We start from the raw sequence: 21468 nt of genomic DNA, 5'->3' as shown, positions 1-21468 counted from the left end.
CACGGCGGTTCCCTTTTCCCTCGATCTCTTCTTGAGCTGGCTGGGCTTCAGCCGGCTAGCAGGCACTCAGCGACGACGTGATTCGTCGGGACTGGGCACAGGGTTTCCTTAGCGGCCTGTTTTTTTCCCCACTCAGTTATTCCCTTTACAGGCCGTCGCGGCTGGCCTGAGCGGTGACCTGGCGGGCCGCGCCTGCGCTCTGCCCCGTTTCCTGCCTGGCTGGTGGCGGTGGCCATTTTGTTCATCCTCCTCCTCCTCCTGCTCCTCCTGGCTGGAGCGCAGTGTCCGGAGCGGGCTGGGGGGAGAGAGCCCGAGAGCAGGGTTCGGTGGCTTTTCCTCTGTCCCCAGCCGGTGCCCGGAGCCCCCCTCCCCTTCCTCCCCACCCCCTCCCNGCAGGGCCTGGGTGGGGGTGGGACTGGGGGTGGGACCGCAGCCTCGTGCCCCGCGGGCCCCGAGGAATTAGCGCTCTCGCCCTGCACGCCCCCAGCTCCATCGCTCCCGGCTCTTCTCCCAAGCTAAGCTCTCCGAGGAAACTGGACACACTTCCTCCACTCCAGCCCCTTCTCTCTTTCTGCCCCACGTGCCCCCGCCCACGCTGTCAGAGACACTCGCCCAGCGCCCGCTACTTTTGAAGTGCAAAAGGGATGCCTCTTGCCGCCGGAGCATCTTTCCCTTCTTGGAAGTTTACTTTGAGCGCTACCTACGCTAAACTGACAACCAGTTGTTAAACTGCTTTTGCTCTTTTGGTGTTACCTCCCCCTAATCATTTGTGCTTTGAGACCTTCAGAATTGGATAAAGTGATATCTATCCACTATTCGGTGTGTGTCTTCTGAGCGCCTTTTCTTCCATCTTGCTGTTGCTTTTTACCTGAAGCCCGATCTAATGAATGAATTTCATCTTCCAACCGCTTATTCGAGTTTTCCTTTCTTTCCTAATGAAGAGTGATGACTCAGCATTTGCATTCCTTTCCGGATAGTGTGGCACTCCTTTCTTTTTCCTGCATTTAAAAAAAAAAAAGTCTGAGTAATTTCTAATTAAATGTTTAAGTTGGCCACCTTCGGTTTTCCTAGCCTCTGGAAGCTCAGCACACCTACCTCGAGTACAAGGAGTCAGATCGCTGCTTTGTTTTCTCTTGCATCTGCCTGGTATTGATATGATCATAGTCCACTTGGCTCTGCTATGTGTTGGGGAAATTACTTTTTGGGAAATAGATGAAGGTGGATGGGTACTCAGGAAGTTTGACTAGCTTCTCATCTCTTCTACCAAAGTCCGCTCAATAAAGAAGATAGATACCTATTTACAATATTGATGCAGGTTTGGTTTTTTTGTTTCGTTTTGGGGAGGGTGGGAGGGTGGGCTTGCCTTTGTATTCCTATTTTTCTAATGTCTCACTAAAGTATTTGCCCTCCTGTTTTGAGAATTTGAGGCCAGCTTAAGCACATCAAATGCTTCAGTGAGAAGTCTCTTTCGGAGAACTTTTATATTTATTTTGTGCTGTCTCCCATTACTAACTTTTTTCCCCAGAAAAGAGAGAATTGGGACAATTTGAAATCCACCCTTTAAGATCTGTTGAAGCGAAGGTTTGATAGTTAGCCATGTGTGCTTTGATGGAAGCATCTGGGAAAGTTGAATTTAGTGCCTAGCTAGAGTGTATTTAACAAAGATAAAAGTTACATTGTATCTAAACATCTGAAATGTCATCATTGCATCATAATAGCTACCGAATAATTGCTAAATTCTCATGGTACCTTCTCATTAACTGTTATCTGTCTGTTCCTTAAGAAGAGGAATTCCTGGTTTTGTCGGGCTAAATAATATGCCATTTCACTATCTTTAATTCACATAACTGTCTTTGCGTTTGCCTTATCTTCATCTCCATCAGACCTTGGACCCTTCTCCAGTAGACTAATGAGTTAACTTTGTCACTTACTTCTTAACCTCTACTTTCTCCAATCTGTTCTTTCTCTGAAACACATTTAAGTTCTCTACGTTTACAGTTGTTTAAGAATGTGACATGTGTACATGTGAGTAAAGAAACATCTTGAGCTTAGTTGTACCTGTATGTCAGTACATGTTTACTATTCTGTCTTCCTTTTTCCTTTTCCCACTCTTCTCTACGGGAAGGGTTTTTTTTTAGACAAGGACTGCTACATCTTCCTAGGTCTTACCCCTGCAGCACTTAGTTCACTGCCTGGAACACAAGAGGTACTCAAATATTTTACAATGATTATACTCCTTTTCATTGAATTAGTATTAAGTTTATTTTTTTTTAAGTCCTGATTAATGTAAAATTATGAGCAGACATGACTGTCATACATGGTGTGGTCTGTTGATTTTTATATATTTTTTAAAACCTTCAAATGTGGAATTTTGAGATAAAAGTGAATGTTTCAGAATTGGGATTTCTTGGTCAGATTTTTAACAAATATAATGCATAGTATAGTTTTTCTAAGCGTTCATTTTACGTAATTCCCCTCAAAGTGTTCTTTCAGGTGTAACATGACCAAAACTTTGAACGTGACTTTAGAGGTTGACATCTAGTAGGGTTTTATTTTGCTTATTTATGGAGATCTTTTATTTTACATTGTGATCTGTGGGTTAGGTTTTCACGTGGCTAGTATGTTTTAAAAGAATGTACTCTTTAAGCTTATCTTAAACTGTTTCCATAAAATGCCTGTGTGTTACTAGTGAGGTTTTTTTCCTGCAGACACACACAAGCTAAGACATATGGTTCTATCATCAGAAAACAATATGGTGTTTATAGCCTAGGTAGGTCTTTAAATATTCATTACCTACAGTATTACTAATTTATTTGATGGTATTTAAAGTGGTATAGAATTGCTTTGATGTTGAGCCTAAAGTTTATTTATCCTTTAAAGGTCTGTTTTCTGATGTTCTTTGTTCTTATTTGACTTTTATTTTGGGGTAATATGTATTTGATAACTTGTGATCTTAAAAAAAAAACGAGATCATGCTGTGTAATCTGGTGTTGGAAGTAAACTGCCAGACACCAACCTTGTGGGACCCACATTTCAGACTTGTGTTGTGGGTAGCTTTTGCGTGTAGAGATTTGATCCATAGTATATCTGAATCTATAATACAACATTAAATTATAGTGGTGTTCTATTGTAGTTTGATTAACTTTCTTCATTTATCTGATGCCTCAAAATGAGTAGGACTTGTGAATCTGGGATTATACCATGTTACGCAATGCCATCCTTTAAGGCTGTTCTTTCTTTCTGATAGAGGCTGTCAAAAGGAGGAAATAAAGCAGTGATTTAGAATATAATCTGAGCATCTGAAGGCAGTAGCAGAAGAAACTGTTAGATCCTGTTATAAAATTGACTACCTATATGATGGATTTGACTATATTGTGGCTGTAATTAAGCACCTTGGCCAATTTAATCGTATTGTCTGTTTCTTTAAAATGTGTGTGTGTGTCGATATCCCTTATGTAGGTGGTCAAGTCACTTATACCCACCCTGTATCTTTCCTCCACCTTGCCTCCTTCCTAAAATGAAATAGTTACAAATTGATCAGTTCATTAGAGGCCCATTGAAGGATATTGTTGTAAAATCTCCTCTTAAATAGGAACTTCTCAAGAACAAGAGCAAAAATGTTGCTTTCATGGAAATTTAGCAATAGTATCTTGTGCAAAAGTGCATGTAATTAATTTCACCCTTGGTAGGGCTACTCTTTTCAGAGTGAGAGCACAGTCAGTGTTGAAAAAGCTTGATGAGTCTTCTGAAAGGCATGAGGTTCTTAACTTAAAATTCTGCCCACTTGGACATAGGAAGTAGTTTGGCAATGTGAACTTTTGCCGACTGTGAAACTGCCAAGTTTCTAGTCTCAAATTGGATTTTAACCCTTATGTTAGGGATAAAAGCATCATTTTCCGTTTTTAATGCTTTAGTTCCTACAGTTCCTGTTCTTAGAAGACAAAATAGACCTAAGGTATGCCTTTTTTTTTCTTGAGTAAAAAATTGTTTTAGAATTTCTAAGTGTTTACTCTTTGAATTAACCTCTTTATACAAGAATTTGAGCCATTTGTCTTTTTCTGTTATTCTGTATGTTCAAGTAGAAATTTTATACTTAAACACTAGGAACTTTAGAATATATTGACTACTTCAGAAGAGAAAGAGTGAAGTGTAGAAACTATAATTTAGAAAGAGAAAATATACTTCAGCGTACTGCCAAGAAGATGATGTTCTTTCCAGGTCAGGTGTTGAACATCTGCCTTAAATATTTTTGTTAGTATTTATTTTGGGACGTTATGGTAATGTAAGGTACTTAAGCTGCGTTGTACAGTATTTTAAAAGCTATAAGAAGTTTCTCTATTGAATATTATGAAGGATGAAGGCATATGCAAATGAACAAATTACAGAACTCGAGTAAAGGAAAAGGCAGTCAGATTTGGGTAAAGTTTAGGTGAAATTATATGGTGAATTACATCCTTTTTATTCTGGTAAATTAAGATATTCTACGTGTTGTTATGGAAGACTTTTTTTATATTATTTTTGGAATTTAGTTTGCCGCTTTACCACTGAACTTTTAGTTGGAGATATTTGAAAAATAGGAAACCTTAAAACTGGATTTTTGTATTTCATGACATTCTAAACTTAGATTACCATTTTGCTCTTTAGCATCAGAGCTTGAAATGTAAATTGCTATATCTAAATGTGCCTCTAGAAATTCTTCAAAATTTATAGCTCACTCGAAAAAGGTTGACTTGCAATAAAAATCCTAGTAAACAGTAACAGCTTTAATTGTGACTTAGGTGTGGAAGGTAATTAATGCCCATGCAGCTTTTTTCTGAACAAATACATGTTTAAACACTAGTGCAAATTTAAAACTATTTAAGTTATTTAGATTTTATTATATAAAAGTGGTGATCTATTTTAACTTTGTTATTAGTTAGTGTCAATATGTGAAAATCAGTTTTATCCATTCCTCTTCTGTTCTCTTAGAAATGAGCTAACTAGCACTTTGGGCTAAATGAATATAACATTTAGGAGACCAAGGTCACTCGTTCATTTACTTTATAGATAGTTTTACCTTGTACAAAAAGAAATTATTCCCTGGATACAGGCTCACAAATCCCTCTGAGTTAAAAAGGGACAGTCAGTTGTCTGGCGAGCTTATAATCCTATAACCTTTTGCTACTGCTGGAAAAAGTGTGTCATTCCATGGCCTACCGATGGGTCTGCTCTACTTTAATTATAAGAAAAAGATAGCATAGTAGACCTAAAGCCATTTTCCACTGGCTTAGTCTTCTATTTAAGTAACATTGGACTTGTGGTTCAGTTTTAGAACGATGTAGATATTAGTACCCATTGCAATGAAATTCTTAGCTGAACTGGGAAATTGTTCATTCTTGATCAGATAATTTTTTTACACTTTACCTTTCTCGGTTAATTTTTCCCTTTCAGAATGTTCCAGCTTATGCCAGTTATGTATTTAATATGGTAACCATAGATGCAAGGCTTATTTTGGTCTCAGTACTCAGTTTCCAGTTGTTATACATTATCGTTGGGAAAATAAAACTTACGTCTTTTTAATTTCCAGGAGAAGCTATGTTAAATTTTATAAATATTGTTTGGTTGTTCACAACAAATGTGTTTTAGGAATTATACACTGAGTACCGGAAAGACTTAAAAGTTTGGCAATTTATTGAGCTAAATGAATACAAATCCATGGGACAAGAGAAACCAGGTGGTCGTTTCTGGGTGGTGGTGGTCTTTTCTTTTGAGTTTATCTGTATTCTGAATTTCTTAATACAGAATACATCCATTCAACATGTAACTTAAAAAAATAATCCCAAATCTTTAAATAGGCATAGTGAAAAGTATACCTATATTTGTCTTAAATTTTCTCTGAATTTCTGAAGAAATCTTTGTATTTGCTTTTTTATCTACATAAAGATGTATTTTGTTGATTCTGATGTGTTTTAGACTAGGAAATTTTATTATTTTGCCTTGCATTCCTAAAACAAAACAATGAAGATAGATAGATCATCGATAAATCTTGTTTAGCAAAACAAAACAAACCTTCCAATCTCTGTGTGTTTTGCTAACTTTACTGTTTCTTTGTTTGTGTAATTGCTTTTGTTGGGGGGTCTAAGATAAACTACCTTGTCTAATGTGTCCTTATTGATCAGGTGTTACAATTAGTATTTTTGGTGGTATTTATGTGTGTGTGAGAGACACACACACACATTATTTTGAATTGTGTTGTATATCCAGAAATTATAGTTATCTGGAGACTGGTTTTAAATTTTTATTATTTTTATTCTAATAAGATGAGACAATGATATGTAGGATACAGAATAGTAATGCTTTTGGGGTATGCAAGGTCACATTGATTTCTTCTTTATAAAATGTTTGAAGTGATACTTTAGTGGCCTAATTTAGTACCTAAGAACACTTGCTGCTTTCCTAAATAAGGGTTAATCTTAACTTGCATAGAATTAGGCTTGATTGGAAAAAATTTTATTGAAGACAGAGGAAGTTAAAATGAAAAAAAGGTATTAAGCTAAGTGATAATGCATTAGAGACAGAGCTGAAGGGAAATTGCTAATAATGTATTCTTTTTCTTCTTGAACAGATACGTAGGTAACCTCTCCAGAGATGTGACGGAAGTCCTTATACTTCAGTTATTCAGTCAGATTGGACCCTGTAAAAGCTGTAAAATGATAACAGAGGTAAGATCTTCCCAGTTCCATGTGCTGACAGCGTGACGTTTAACGTTGTGAGATACAGGAGTTGATTAGTATCATTTTAAAATATCATTTTAAGCCTCAAGTTATTCTGATGGAGAGATTCATGTTTGTTGTGTTGACTTATTACTTTGGTTTGGCAGATAAACTAGGTTTAGAATGGAGTTTTATTTGAGAGGACAAAGTTTGTGTGCTGTTACTCTCACATGGTCATTCTTCAGAATATAGTTACCTTTGAGTGATTTTGCTTGTAAAAAATTGTTAGCGCTTATCTCAGTGTTGAGAAACTAGGCAGTATTTCCTACAATTCCAATAAGAATGTTCCCGATTCAGATGATACACATTTAAAGTGTAGGAATTGGTGTAGTAAAAGATCATTGGGTTCTTACGTGCGTGGTGTTGCACCATGCACCTTGTGTATCTCCAAAAAAATACTAATAACAGCAGCTTTCCGTAGACTGGACTTAAATTGTTAGGGTGATCGTTTTATTTTCTTTTTTGCAAAGAAGACTATCTTTTTATACTCTCCTGATTAAGACTGTATAGCAGTGCCCAGAGACGTGTGTTTCAGTTCGTTCTCGTCTTCCTTTTTCTTTATTCATCCACACACTTCTTAGACTGTTTACTGTGTACGAGCTATTCCGGTAAGTGCTGGAGATGCACTACTGAATAAGATGGTTCTTAGCGCCATAGAATTTTATAGCCTAGTGAGGGAGACAGAGGAGTTAGCAGGCACTAATAACAGAGGATGATAAATGCCGTGGGAGCACAGAGGTCCAGTACAGTCTTGGGTCAGGAGAGGCTTTATTGGAGGAGTCAGTGTCTAGACTGAAACTGAAAGGATAGCAGTGGAATCTGAGGAAGAAGGGATTCCAGGTGAGAGAAGAAGGTTGATCCAGTCTGGTAGACAGAGCAGAAGTGCTCGTGAGAGGAAATGGAAAGGTGGAGACCGTAGTGTGGTTGGTGTTCCGAACGGGATTAGTCGTGAAAGATGCCAGGGGATGAGGCAAGAGTGTTCGGCAGGGGCCGGAAGCTGTGCAAAGGAGTTTGTATTATACCCTGTGAGAGGAACTGTGTGAAAAACTTGTAAAGCAAATTGGCCTTTTGATCTTCTTTCCTAACTAATAATAGTTCTCATTCTGTTCCAGTAGCTCTTCTTTCCTTCCTGTCTTTGATCATTCATTCATTCATTCTTTCATTCATCAAAAATTTACTGTGTGCTAGGCACTATTCAGAGCTCTGGGGATCTAGTGGAGAGCGAAAGGGAGGAGACTCCCATGAGTTTACATACTATTGAGAATATTGTTAACAAACAAGTAAACAAGATGATTGCAGATAGGGATAAGAGCTGTGGAGAAAATAAAGCAGTTCTGTGATGGAGATTGGAGGGTTGGTGTTTATACAGACTAGGTGGTGAGAGGGAAGATGTCACCTCTTTGGTCTGAGACAGGAATAACAAGATGGTGCCATCTATGTTAAGAGTTGGAGGCAGAGGAAATGGCAGATACAAGGGCTGCGAGTTGGTAATGAGCTTCATGACTTCATGGAACCAAAGACCAGGATGGCTGGAGCCTGGGGAGTGAAGGGAATTGGTGGAAAATGAGTGTAAAGAGGCAGGCAGGCAGGATTCAGAATCACCTAGGGAAGTGTGGGCCATGACACACAGTTTGGATTTTACTCTGGTTGTGGCGGAGTTTTAAGCAGAGTAATGAGGCACTCCGATTTGCATTTTTAAGATTATTTGGAGACTGTCACGGAGAATGGATTGTAGGGGGCGGGAATGGAAAGAGGGAAAGCAGCTGGGTTTATTTTACTAGTCTAGATAAGAGATGATGGGGGCTTGTTTTTTAGATTGGTAGGTCTAGAGGTAGAAATAGGTATGTTTGGAATATAATTTAGAGGTTAAATCAGTAGGACTGGATTGGCTGGGGGACATAAGGGAAAGGAAGACATCAGGAAATATACTTAAGATTCTTGTTTATAGTTGTGTAGATGGTAGCGCTGTTTATTTGCTGAAATGGGCATGAGCAAGGGAGTTGGATGGGGGGTAGTGGTGGGAGTCAGGAGTTCTGTTTTGGCAGTGTTAAACTTAAGGTGTGCATTAGATATCCAAAGGAACGTTATATGTAAGTAGTTGGATAAACTGAGAGACCAGTGCTGATGATACCAGCTTGCAGTGGTATTTGAACCTATGGGACTAGATGAGATTTAGTTCCTTGATCTAAAGAGAGGGCTGACGGAGAGAAGTAGCGTAGTCTAGGTCTAAGCCCTGGAGCATCTGAACACTTAGGGTGACGTTTAGAGTTTGAGTGAACGGGGAAGAACTGCCTTCTGAAAGATCCTCCAGTGAGAAAACCAGAAAACCAAGAGGCTGTGTGGAATTTAAAATGGAATATTTAAAGGAGGAGGAGTCGTTAGCTGAATTCTGCTTGAAAGTCAAGGTGAGGACAGAAAAGGGATCACAGAGGTGGCAGAGGGGTCACTGGTCAGCTTAACACAGTTTCTTTGGCCTGGTTGGGTGGGTAGGAAGCCAGCTGGAGTGGGTTCAGTAGAGTCAGTAGAGAATGGGGTCTGAGAAAGTGGAAGAAGTTGTCTAGAAAACTTTTGAGAAACATTTTAATAGTATTTTAATAGTATTTTTTTTAAACTTGTGTGCACAATCAGCCATTTGTGGAGAGAAGGATTTGAAATGAAACTTATCCATATTCTACAACTCCTACATTCAAACTTGTATATAGCTGTAAAATCTCATATTTCTCTGTCTTGACATTTATGTCATCCAACAAAAAGTGTTGACAACACTTACTAAGGTAAGGACACGGTTGATATTTAGAGTGTCCCTTGGTGGCATAAATGGGAAGCTTCCAAAGAGCATGCAGTCTAGTACAGACTATATAGGTAGACAGCTATATATACCGTTTCAGTATATGAAAAATGCTTTTTTTCCCCTTAGTTTTGTGATTTTTTACTTTGGATACTGTTTATCTTAGACTCTAGCTTTCTCTGTATACTATAATGTTGTCAATTTTAAGGCTAAAAAATTCTCTGACAGTTGGGTTGTGACAGAAATCAGTGTTGTCTTACATGAAGTGCAGTGTGATGTGAATGTGTGGGTGTTTACATGCGTATGTTCATACATTGTATAGGGTTGGCCTGCTACTGTTAGGTAAACTTGAAGTCCGTCTGCATGAGTTAGAGTAGTTTACTAAAGCCTGTTGTTCTCACGGATCTACCAGTGGATCCCTGTATGTCTTGCTATAATTACCAGTGTTTTATGTAGAGACCATCAGGGCAGAAGAGATAGGAGTAAAATGAAAAATTGACTAGCATAGTTTTAGCTTGCTATTTACCTTTAAATCCTTTCTGTAAATGAATGTTATTGGTAAATGTTAACTCTTTTGTAAGAGGAATTTAAGTGCATGTTTTTCTTTGGAATCTTTTCTTCATTTCCTTTCTATACCTCTTAAGAACAGAGTTCACATGGCTATGGTAGGATTTTGTGTGAGAGCCCATAGTTTTCTTGTCAGTATTAATGATCACACTTTTTTTCCCTCAAGGAAATGCCTTCTGGTTGCTTCGCCACTATTGTTTTAGACGTCTTATTTTGGATTTTTCTTCTAAAACTTTCCTGGAATGAAAAAACAGTGGTTGTTGAAAAGATCTTTATTTTATCTGGTATTTTGTACCCCTTGTAAGTGCAACTAGAATTCCACATTTTAAAATAGTATTTTTTTTTTTTAGGGCATTTTACATTGAACAGTGATGAATGTTTTTAGCCTTACGCAAACAATGTATTTGTACGGTTGTATAGCTCTTTGATACAGGTTGCAGTTTTATAAAATTCATTTCCATTTTGGTCGTTAGTTTATAAAGTTGCTATAAATTAGGCCGTACTTTCTAATTGTCTTTATAAATGTCTGTTTGCAACTCCTGTCAAGTATAATATTGTAGAATATATTTAATAAAGATTTCTTATATTGGTTTTTTTGTGATATAAAATTGTAGCTTTGTCCTGGAATATTTTATTCAGACATATTTTCATAAGTTCTTTTCTTGATTTCTAGCATATTTCTCTGGTCTTTGAAGACTAAATTCAAAGTATATAGAATCTCCTGTTCATTAGGTTAGTTTGAAAGATGGGGAGTTCGTTTTAATAGCTAGTTACAAATTTGAAATTTTTCTATTTTTATTCTCATTCCTTACTTAGGAGTACATAATCTCATCTCCTATGCAATACTCATCCTAGTTTCCATCATAAGCAATGTTTGTAAAGTTGGTTCATTTCTGTATTTTTTTTTTTGTCATGGGATATAGTTTATGAAGGATTATGAGGCATAAATAGAATTCATCCTTTTGAAAATAATGTTGGGAGAGAGAAGAGCTGTGGTAAGGAATGGTCCTTAAGGTTTTGTTTGGTCTAATATAAACTTCTATTTTATATTTAACATATTTCACCAGAATTCTATATTTTATTTTGTTTTAATACTGATAGTCATGATTCTATACTGCTTTGATGGTTCTGTTTGAGTTCAGCAGTATTCTCAGGTGCAAAGTCAGGTGTAGCTGTAAATCTTATTTTTATAAGTGTTAGGCTTTCATAAGCTTATGCAATCTCACCTTGTACATTCCTAGCTGTCAGTAATGTTTTTTCCTGGATTTTCTTCTCAGCAACCCGATAGCAGAAGGGTCAACTCTTCTGTTGGATTTTCTGTTTTGCAGCATACAAGCAATGACCCATATTGCTTTGTGGAATTTTATGAACACAGAGATGCAGCTGCTGCATTAGCTGCTATGAATGGGAGAAAAATTTTGGGAAAGGTAAGATTATAGAGTGATGGCTCCTCACGAGTATATATTTTTGCATGTCGAATTAGCTTATGTGTGTGTGTATGTGTTTTAGCTTGTATTCTTTTTAGCAAGTTTTTAAACAAATATTCAGCTCTGCCAAGTGATGGTTTTGCTTTATTCGGCCTAGTGTTTTTACAAAAATTATCCTGTTTGATAAATGATTTAATAAGTGGTAAGTGTTATGGTTCATAATGACATGCCTAATAATTGTATTAAATATAATCTTTATTTTTAGGAGGTCAAAGTAAACTGGGCAACAACACCAAGTAGCCAGAAAAAAGATACTTCCAGTAAGTACTCCTGCTGCATTTTACTGTGGAAGAGTTCTGAAATTATCCTGGCAGCGCTACCAGCTTAAATAGGGTTTTTCTTCCCGTAGTGTTGCCTGAAAAAGGCTTATTAGTAGCTGGCTTTTTAAGTATTTGATTACCAAATGCTTTGATTTCAGATCACTTCCATGTGTTTGTTGGGGATTTGAGTCCAGAAATTACAACAGAAGATATCAAATCAGCATTTGCCCCTTTTGGTAAAATATCGTAAGTATCATAGTCAATACTATATTCAGTAGTGATAGGCAAAATTGTATATGATTAACTTGTACTGGAATTAAGATTTTCTTTCCCTAGTTAGTGTGATTTTTTTTTGTTTGTTTGTTGGTTTGTTTTGTTTTTTTGATTAGTAGATGTTGTTGAAAATGTTAATGTCATTTCAATGTTTTGGGGTCTTGTTTTCATCTAATCCTGTGTATAATATGTTAAAATTTTTTAAGTGATTCTGTTTGTTATCTTTGAAGCAGATGTTTGGGTGGTAAAGCCTATTATAAAGTCCAAATTTCTGTCAAATGTTTTTAAAATTCGGTGGTTAACCAAAAGTGAATGTGATGTATACTGTGTATTAAACTTTTATAGGAAGAGTTTATAAATTGGGAAAAGTAGGTAAATCCTTGGATATATTGCAGTTAAATTGGAAATGTACATGTTTAATTATACTGGTAAATGTGTTTTGATATTTTAGCCAAAAAGTAGTACTATTATAATACTAAAATGTTGCGTTGTCTGAGCCATAAATGTGGGATTAATTAGTAGATGTTTTTTTGTTACTGGTATTTGATTCTGCTAGTTAGGGCCCAAATGTGGTTTGATTTTTAATAAAGTTTATGCTCAAATCTCATTGTATGTTATGTGATCTAGTATAATGGAAAATTAAAAGTGGTTTTATAAGTTCTATAAAATGTTTATCACAATATATCTTTCTGATTAAAATCCGTATATTTTATGTACTTCCTGTAGATTTAAATGAAATGTTGTAGTACTGCTTTACAGGAATATGTTTCACCTAAGAACAACAATATTTTTCTGTATACAATTTGTTGTTCTATAGATTTATTTGAAAGAAAGATTTAATTCTTAATTTTCTGTTTTGATATTTGCTTTGCTTTTTAATCTTTAAATGTGGTAAGTAGTACTGTTTTAAAAATCAGTATAAAAAATAATACAGGTTGCTGTTTTTCAATCTTTATTTATACCTGAGACCTGCAGTTTTTCTAAAGTCCAAGTCACAATTAAAAGTAATAGCATTCTGGTTATTTTGCAGAATTGCTCATAAGAATGGACAGGATCTTGAAGGCTAACTGCAAGGAACTGTGCACACTGGAACTCAGTTGTAGATTTTTTTCTCATTTCTATTTATTCTTATTATACATTATTTATATATACATATTTTAGTATTTACATTTTAACATTCTATATTCAGTGGAGTTCTATATTTCCAATCATTTTAACTTACTCACTAAAATTTCTGTGTAAATTTGTTGTTTTCGTACTGGTGTGCTTAGCATTGTTGTTAGTTTTTTATTCTCCTTTCTTAAATTTCTGAAAATGTCAATTTTTCAAAATTTACAGCTGCCCAAACTCCAAAATGATGGTAGAGAATTGACCAAGAAAAATAAAGAAATCTGTTAACAGGCCATGTATGCCTTTTTAATTCCTATTTTTACCTCTTTTTCAATTTTTTAATATTTCATATATTTTGTATCACTAGGCAGAAGACATTTAACTATTTAGAGATTGCATGGTAAAGTAGTTAGCATTGTTACAGTAATTTATAGAACCAGTAAACCTTAGAGGACACTAGCCAATAGAATATTAGAAAAGGAAACTATTGTTCCTATTAATCTTCAGATTTGAGCATTTAGTTTAGAAAATGCAGGCTATTTGATTAGGTTGCATGTTTATTACATGTTTTTGTCCTACTGCTTTTTTCTAACAGGTAAAGAAGCGTTAGGGAGAGTTCAGGAATGGCAGTAGTTAATTAGGGCTAACTGGAATTTTATTTAAAAAAATGCTCACAATACAGTGTGTGTGGTTCCTTTTAGTTTTTATTTTGAGGATGACTCTTACTTCCCTCATTTAGCTGTGCTTCTTTTCACAGGGATGCCCGAGTAGTTAAAGACATGGCAACTGGAAAATCCAAAGGCTATGGTTTTGTATCTTTTTATAACAAACTGGTATGTTCTTTCAACTCAATGTAAATTTAATACAAAATTCAGTCGTTAATTAATTGGAATCTTGAATATTCTTATATGTTGCCTACAACAGCTTTTATGTAATTTTGTATGTTTTAATAGTAGAGTGTAATTGTTTTCTTGGAAATAAATAGCTGGAAAAAGGCTGATTATAAGAAAGAGTATCATGGTTGCATTTATGCATTGGTGAAGGTAAGATGTATTGGAAGTCAAACTCAAGATTAGGACATATAAACTTACCTCAGAATTTCGAGGGAGGTTAAATTATATTTAGTCTGAACCATGAAAATCTCAGTTTTAACTTTTAAATTATCATCCATACTTTTATAGCTAGGATATTAATGATTACAGCAAATTATGTAAATGAAAATTAAAACAATTCATCATGATTTTTGCATGTATTCTTAAAGAAAGAGGTACCAAAATGTCTATAAGCATTTGCATTAACTGTAAGATCCGATAATACAGTGGGCTTTGATAGTAGCATTTTAGATCAGTTTTAGCAACTTAAATTACCTACATCTTATTGAAGTGGCAAAATAAAGGCTAGGAGCTGTATTCTTTCTTTGCTTAGATTCATTGCAAATTCACATTAGTTGTGATAATTAAACTCATTTTTATTGGCAGCATTCTAAATCTTAATGCAGAAGTCTGTCTTAAAATGAATTCTTAATCTTGTGTCACAATCATGATCCATTGCTACTAGAATGTAGATTTAGGGCAGGTAATTTAGACCATAGTATTGGGAGTTTCTGTATACTCTTCAGTAAAAGTTACATTTCAGATCAGCCATTAAATTAAGATATTTGTGGGATTCTTGCTTTCCTTCTTTTTGGTAATGAGTGGGGTTATGATTTTTTTCTTGCATATTTGAATTATGATCAATTTCCCTTGATGCGTAAATAAAAATAATTTTGACATATCACTGGAGTTCAGATCATTCTTTTGTGATATTAGTTCAGTTTTGTTTATTTAGGAAGCTTAGTGAATTCATTCCCTATACTGGTAAGATTTACTGGAGCCAGCGGTGCCAGAATTTTATTTCATTTTACTGGGTCTTATATGCCACAATTTTCCTTCCTGTGTTTGTAATTGCTCTTTCTTTCTCTTTTTTCTCTGTAGGATGCAGAAAATGCAATTGTGCATATGGGAGGTCAGTGGTTGGGTGGTCGTCAGATCAGAACCAACTGGGCCACACGTAAACCACCTGCACCTAAAAGTACACAAGAAAGTAAGATATGTCTACTGCGTGTGTTAAAATTATGGATACATCACAGAAATCATGAAGTAGTGTAGTCTTAATTTCTTAAAATTTAAATTTTATTAGCATTATAAGGCTCATTTCAATCTTGAGTTTAATTGTCTAATAATAATTGGGCTTTGATAATTAGTATATTTGGAGCTGTGAGCCAGCTGATTTTATAGATCAAATCATGGTGTCAAGAAAAAAAAATCCATTTTCTCCCCCAATGAGGTGTATCTTTGTACATAGCTATCGGTTTTATACTATTGTACAATCATCAACATTTTTCTTTTCTTCCTGCATATAGATAACACTAAGCAGTTGAGATTTGAAGATGTAGTAAACCAGTCAAGTCCAAAAAATTGTACTGTGTACTGTGGAGGAATTGCCTCTGGGTTAACAGGTACAGCGTATGGTTTTCTCCTCCCCTTCTCTGAGGAGCTTTATCACTCTTAGTGTCAGTTTCATGAGACTTAAGTATTTTATTTGTGTGTTTTTGTTTCTCAGATCAGCTTATGAGACAGACTTTCTCACCATTTGGACAAATTATGGAAATAAGAGTTTTTCCAGAGAAAGGCTATTCATTTGTCAGGTAAAATTCTACCTACAGGTTACTCTTCTATATTACCCATTCCTTTCAGTTACATTATTCGATCCCCTCAGGTATCAGCCTTTGTTATTTTAGTAGTTCTTTGCAATGTAGAACTTTAACCTACCTACATAATGTACTTTAGGAAAATACGAAGTTGACAGTTATAAACTAATGAGTTATTAGTTACCGTGTAAGTTCTTCAAAAAAAGAAAAAAAAAAAAGACAAAACCCTCGTATCTTCCCCTTTTAGATTTTCAACCCATGAAAGTGCAGCCCATGCCATTGTTTCGGTGAATGGCACTACGATTGAAGGACATGTTGTTAAATGCTATTGGGGTAAAGAATCTCCTGATATGACTAAAAACTTCCAACAGGTAATTCAATTTTTCATAGCACTTTTTAAGGTTTCCATCTTACAGATCTACATAAAAGCTTTAGAAACTCTGTAAAATAAACAGAAAATAAAGCATATAGCTGCTTTCAGTTTATTTTATTAATGCTTTTTCAAAAGTGATTATTTTGCGGTATTAACTGAATCTTAATACTTTCTTTCCACAGGTGTCACCACCCCAATAAACTTAGACAATGATAAATAACAGAGTCCTATTCACATAAGGGTGCTTACTTAGTTTTTCTCTTCCTTGTCTCCCACTTTCTTCAAATACTGTGTTTCTTACTTATTCCCTAAAACGGTAATTTGCTTTTTTCTAGGTCGACTATAGTCAGTGGGGGCAGTGGAGCCAGGTTTATGGAAACCCACAACAGTATGGACAGTATATGGCAAATGGGTGGCAAGTACCGCCTTACGGAGTATACGGGCAACCATGGAACCAACAAGGATTTGGAGTAGAGTAAGTTGTTTGGGTTTTTCCAATATATAAACAGACATAGTTTTGACAAAAGAAATCAAAAGTGTGTTTTTCTGGGGAGAATCTATTTAAAGTAAATTCATCAGGTTATTCGACATTTTAAGTGTTATAGAAACCTTATGAAAATGATTTATAGTGCTAAAAATTTGCTTTTTATTACCTGGGTGAAAGGGGAGGTTGGGGTATCATTTGGTGTGTCCTATCTCTATAAGCTGTTGGTAGAATTTCATTTACCTTTCTAATTTTATCTCATTTATTTTTGCATGGAAAAGGTCTTTGCCTGGGTATGTTTAGAAATTGAATGATTTGTGTCTGTTGGCTTGTGTGAGAAGTCTTAAGAGATTTATGTGGTACAAAGTAGCTTGCTTTTTTTTCCTTTGTTCATAGAGTGGGTTGGTCCTTTGCACCTTTTTCCCCAGGCCAGCCCAGGTCTTTATTTTTACTGGTTCCTTCTTCCTTCTCTTTCCAACATGAACTTTGTGATTTTTAAATTTCTTAAATTGATGTACTGTGTGTGCAGTATATGATAGGTAGGTGATCTGTCATTTTTTAAAAATCAGTTTTGAGATGTTCTTCAAAGAAGTCATTGCATTAAGTTGTGATTACGTTAATAATTTAAGACTCATGTTGGGATATGTATTCTGCATGTGTAGATTTGTGTCATTTATTTCTTTGCTCTTTGTTGTGGGTGTGTTGATTTCTTGTCTATTCTGATGGGGCTCTGCTTGATTTTTTTGTATAAATATATGGATAATTTTTTCTTTGTGTTTGCTCAAGATTTTTTTTTTCCCCCCAAGTCAATCACCTTCTGCTGCTTGGATGGGTGGATTTGGTGCTCAGCCTCCCCAAGGACAAGCTCCTCCCCCTGTAATACCTCCTCCTAACCAAGCTGGATATGGTATGGCAAGTTACCAAACACAGTGAGCTGGGACTCTAAACACAGTTGTAATTCATGATAGCTTCAGTTTCCTGTGACACTCTGAAGACATGAAAGTAGACATCGGAAAATGAAAATATTTATTTTAAAAATTGAAATGTTTGGAACCTTTAGCACAGCTTTGCTTTGGTGAAGGACACATGTCTTCTAGTTCTGCCTTTTTAAGTTTTTGTTCATGATGGATATGAACATGATTTTTCTTTGTGTACAAAAACTAAAATAAAGTCAATAAAGACAATTCTGACTACAAATTTTGATATAATAGGAGAAATGGGTAATACGTTTTGATTCTTAGATACTACTCCATTTTTATCTTGCTGTTCAGTATTTTAACTCACTGTGTTTTTAAAAGAGCAAAAAAAGGGAGGATCGTGGAAAACTGGGAATCACATGTAAGTTCATCCTGAACCTTGATACTCCCCTCCCCTCCCCCGAGGTGGACCACATTCGAAGTCAGCAGAAAAAAGTGTGATACTGAGAAGAAATTGCATGATTTTGGAGTCGCTTTGGAGAAAATGCTTATTTTATGCCTAAAGAAACTGAAGCCAGACTGATAAAGAAATTTTACAAACTAAATAAGGAACAACATTATCTGAGTTACTTGAGCGAATGTTGGTGGTCCACATTAAGACATGTTTTTTAAAACTTTAAAAAGTGTTGATTATTAAAACTGTAGTAAATTACATTTCATTTTGGGGGGAAATTCCAAGTATGGTGTTTGTATTAAAGTCAGACAGTCATACTTGTGCTTTTACATGAAGTTTAAATGATATACATTGTAAATATTGAATAACTACAGTGTTTAAAAAGCATGCTTCAACATAGAAGTAGCAGCAATGTAATTATTTGAAGTAACACTTAACACACTCCACTGCATCGAATGCAATGGATTGATAAGAATGTTTAAGACTGACACTTCCAAGGTTGGCTACTATGTAAAATTAAAATTATACAAATTATTATACAAAAAAAGCCTTAATTTTAATTTCATACAAATCTTTGATGCATTAGTACATTTTAAAATGTCATTGGAAATCAGATTTCTTTTTTTTCTTTCTTTACATCACTTGGTATGTAAATACCTTGATTAAAACCTTGTAAACCTATTCCAAGGTTCCTGTAAGTTGTATAGTACAAGTGTTTTTTAAAAAAAAATATCTTGGGGTGTTTTTTAAAATTAGATATATTTTGCCCGAGAATTTTTTTAACAAGATTGCTAAAACATCTTATTTAGACAGTTTGATGTACCAATTTATAATTGGATATTCAGCTTAAGTAGTACACAGAGTTGTGACTTTTATTTTTATTGAATTTGTTTTCCTCGTGGGTGGTGTGCATGGGTTGACAAGCCTGATCAGAGGCTGACTTGTATGTGTGCAGAGTTTGTCAGTGACCGATTGGGTAGACGTAGAAGGACTGAAGTTTGCTTCTGAGGTATTTCCAGGCTACGCGGATAAAATCTGCCTCAAATTTCTATCCTAACAAGAATGTAAAAGATCAAATCCTATGTATTCAAATTCTGACAGCTAGAGGGTGCAAATGTTTAGGCAGTGTATTTGAAATATTGCTTTTGAGGCCTGGGCATCAAAATGAGAAAACCCTTTACCAGCTAAGTAGCAAGATGCAATTATACTATTGCACAAAGTACTATTTTTTAAATGTTTAAGGTCTTACAATTAGCTTTAAAATAATGATGGTTTTATAAATTGGTGACTACGATAATTTTGGTATTATTTTTCTTCTTCCCCTATTTAGGAAAAAACAGTCAAATGTATTAAACATGAATATTTGCGGGGTCTGAAATTCATCTTTGGGCCAGATTTGTTACGGCACTTTAGTTTTAACCACAGGAGTCCTCTGTGACCCTCTTCTGTATAAAAGTTACCCTTATATCTTTGTTTATGGCTAGTGTCCTTGGGGGATGTTATGGAAAAGTTACTTTATATTTTATAAGGAGAACACTCAAATTATATCAGTTATGCCTCCTAGTTTAAAATTTCTTGAATATATGTGAAACTTGAACAACTAAAGACTTTTTCTTAATATATCAATATTCTCAGTTTGCCTTTTTTGGTCTGCCAGTAAATTAAGCAGCTTATTGCAGTAGCAGCTAACTATAGCTGCAGTGTTTTCCTGGTCGTCTGTTCTACGATTTCATAAAATGATCCAGACTAGTTCCAGCGCCATAGTAAACCTATTACTGAAGTGTCCTTCGTCTCAATCTGAAAGAGAGAAAGATTTCATGATCAGTTAGTGGAAGTTATTTCATATTAAATGGTTTTTAAAATACAAAGCTACTTATCCAAATGAAATGCACCATTTTAAAATACAACTGTCAAGCTAACACAGACTCGAGTCTATTTTATAACAAAGTCAAGTCCGTGCCATCTTGATCAGTTTAAGCCTAAGAATCATTGCCTTTTCTGTGTTCGTTAAAAACAACAGCAGAGATTCTTTGGCATGCAAGACAATGTTTCTTATTTCTGAATTATTTTGAGATTTATTTTGGTGATGTGTTTCTGACTACCATTTTCTTTGCTCTAATAATCTCTCTGCTAGTATTTCCCCCGTACCGTTCCCACATGATTTTCATGTCTGCCGGCAGTGAGAGGCTAAAATGACTGGCCAACGTAAGCCAAAGCTGTAAACCACAGTTGAAGTAAGTCTTTCAATAAAGACTAGACTATCTGATAAGTGGCTTTTTCTTATTGTCGTTTATTACTTAATTATTCCTTCCAGGCTGCCATAAAATAAGCAATTTCGTTTTAAGTAAGTTATCAGTAAGGTATATGGAATAAACATACATTCAGGATCTATTTCTATGTTCTGTGTAAGTGTCAGAAGTCCATTAGCTTTGTTGAATTAAAACTTTTTTTTTAGTTAAAATTTATTTTCTGGATATGGAACAGTAGAAATTTGCATCCTTCTAAAAATGTGTGCTCTACTGAATATTAGTATAGTAAAATTTCATTAATTTAGAGTCCCCAGATAATGGAAACCATTGTTTTACCACATCTGGGTTGATCTTTGGTGGTATCTGTGAGTAAAGTTGCACTCAACAAACAAAAAAAATAGGAAAAGAATTTATCTATAGGCACTTTTCTAGCAGGGTATGCCCAAATTAAATCTTCCTGTTTGTTAAAAATCAGCATTTGGATTCCTACTTAATACATTTTACACCTTGATATTACATTTTTAGTATGCATTGGAAAGATGCAAAAATGATTTAGGCTTTATAGAAGCTTTCTGTTAAGTGGTCCAAATGAGCAGGTTTAGTTACATGTGAATTCTGATGTGTCGTAATAAAGTGTCCTACTTACCATGTCCAAATAGGTTACTATAAATTAGATTGCCATCTATTCTATTTTGAAACAAGGAAATTATGTGAATAATTAACAACTTCAAACAAATGTGCTAATTAGTACAGGTTAATAGGAAATGTGGGCTCCAGTCTACTTAAATGGATCTACTTTGACAATTAGTACAGAGGCTAGAAACTAATTCACAAGGTACTTTGTGTAAATACCTCTTTTGGGGGCAAGAATGACTTTGGTTTTAAAATGGCCCAAATGTGAAGAAAGTTCAGTTTGTATCTAGGAAATAGAGGAGGGCTGGGAAAGTGTATATAGTTGGGAGGTTTTTTGTAATCTTGGACAAAAGAGGCAGGGCACTAATAGAAATTGACTTTTCACTATAGTTAGGATTTTATTCGAGGGAAGAGAGAGCTTAATCCACATAG

At 35.3% G+C, this 21468-nt stretch overlaps 1 protein-coding gene across 3 annotated transcripts; it reads left to right on the top strand.

Annotated features, from left to right (window-relative positions):
- Positions 1–2725: 2725 nt before the first annotated feature.
- On the top strand, positions 2726–20420 carry TIAL1 (TIA1 cytotoxic granule associated RNA binding protein like 1). Of its 3 annotated transcripts, none has more exons than XM_011219976.3 (12): positions 2726–2770; positions 6605–6701; positions 11436–11534; positions 11800–11854; positions 12013–12100; positions 13995–14070; positions 15211–15319; positions 15639–15734; positions 15839–15923; positions 16174–16297; positions 16635–16774; positions 17590–20420. In XM_011219976.3, the coding sequence occupies exons 2-12, from the start codon at positions 6690–6692 to the stop codon at positions 17714–17716; spliced, it is 1011 nt and encodes a 336-aa protein (XP_011218278.1). In that variant the 5' UTR covers positions 2726–2770; positions 6605–6689; the 3' UTR covers positions 17717–20420. The 3 variants fall into 3 exon arrangements, with proteins under 3 accessions (XP_011218278.1, XP_011218277.1, XP_019651045.1); XM_011219975.3 differs by having other exon boundaries at positions 2727–2770; positions 11385–11534; XM_019795486.2 differs by lacking the exons at positions 2726–2770; positions 6605–6701; positions 11436–11534; positions 11800–11854 and adding an exon at positions 13466–13533 and having other exon boundaries at positions 12021–12100.
- Positions 20421–21468: the final 1048 nt, after the last annotated feature.

Source organism: Ailuropoda melanoleuca, chromosome 6 (genome assembly GCF_002007445.2).
Source record: "Ailuropoda melanoleuca isolate Jingjing chromosome 6, ASM200744v2, whole genome shotgun sequence".
Classification (NCBI taxonomy): Eukaryota; Metazoa; Chordata; class Mammalia; order Carnivora; family Ursidae; genus Ailuropoda; species Ailuropoda melanoleuca.
The sequence above is the reverse complement of the archived record's forward strand: the minus strand, read 5'-3'. Positions and strand labels throughout refer to the sequence as shown.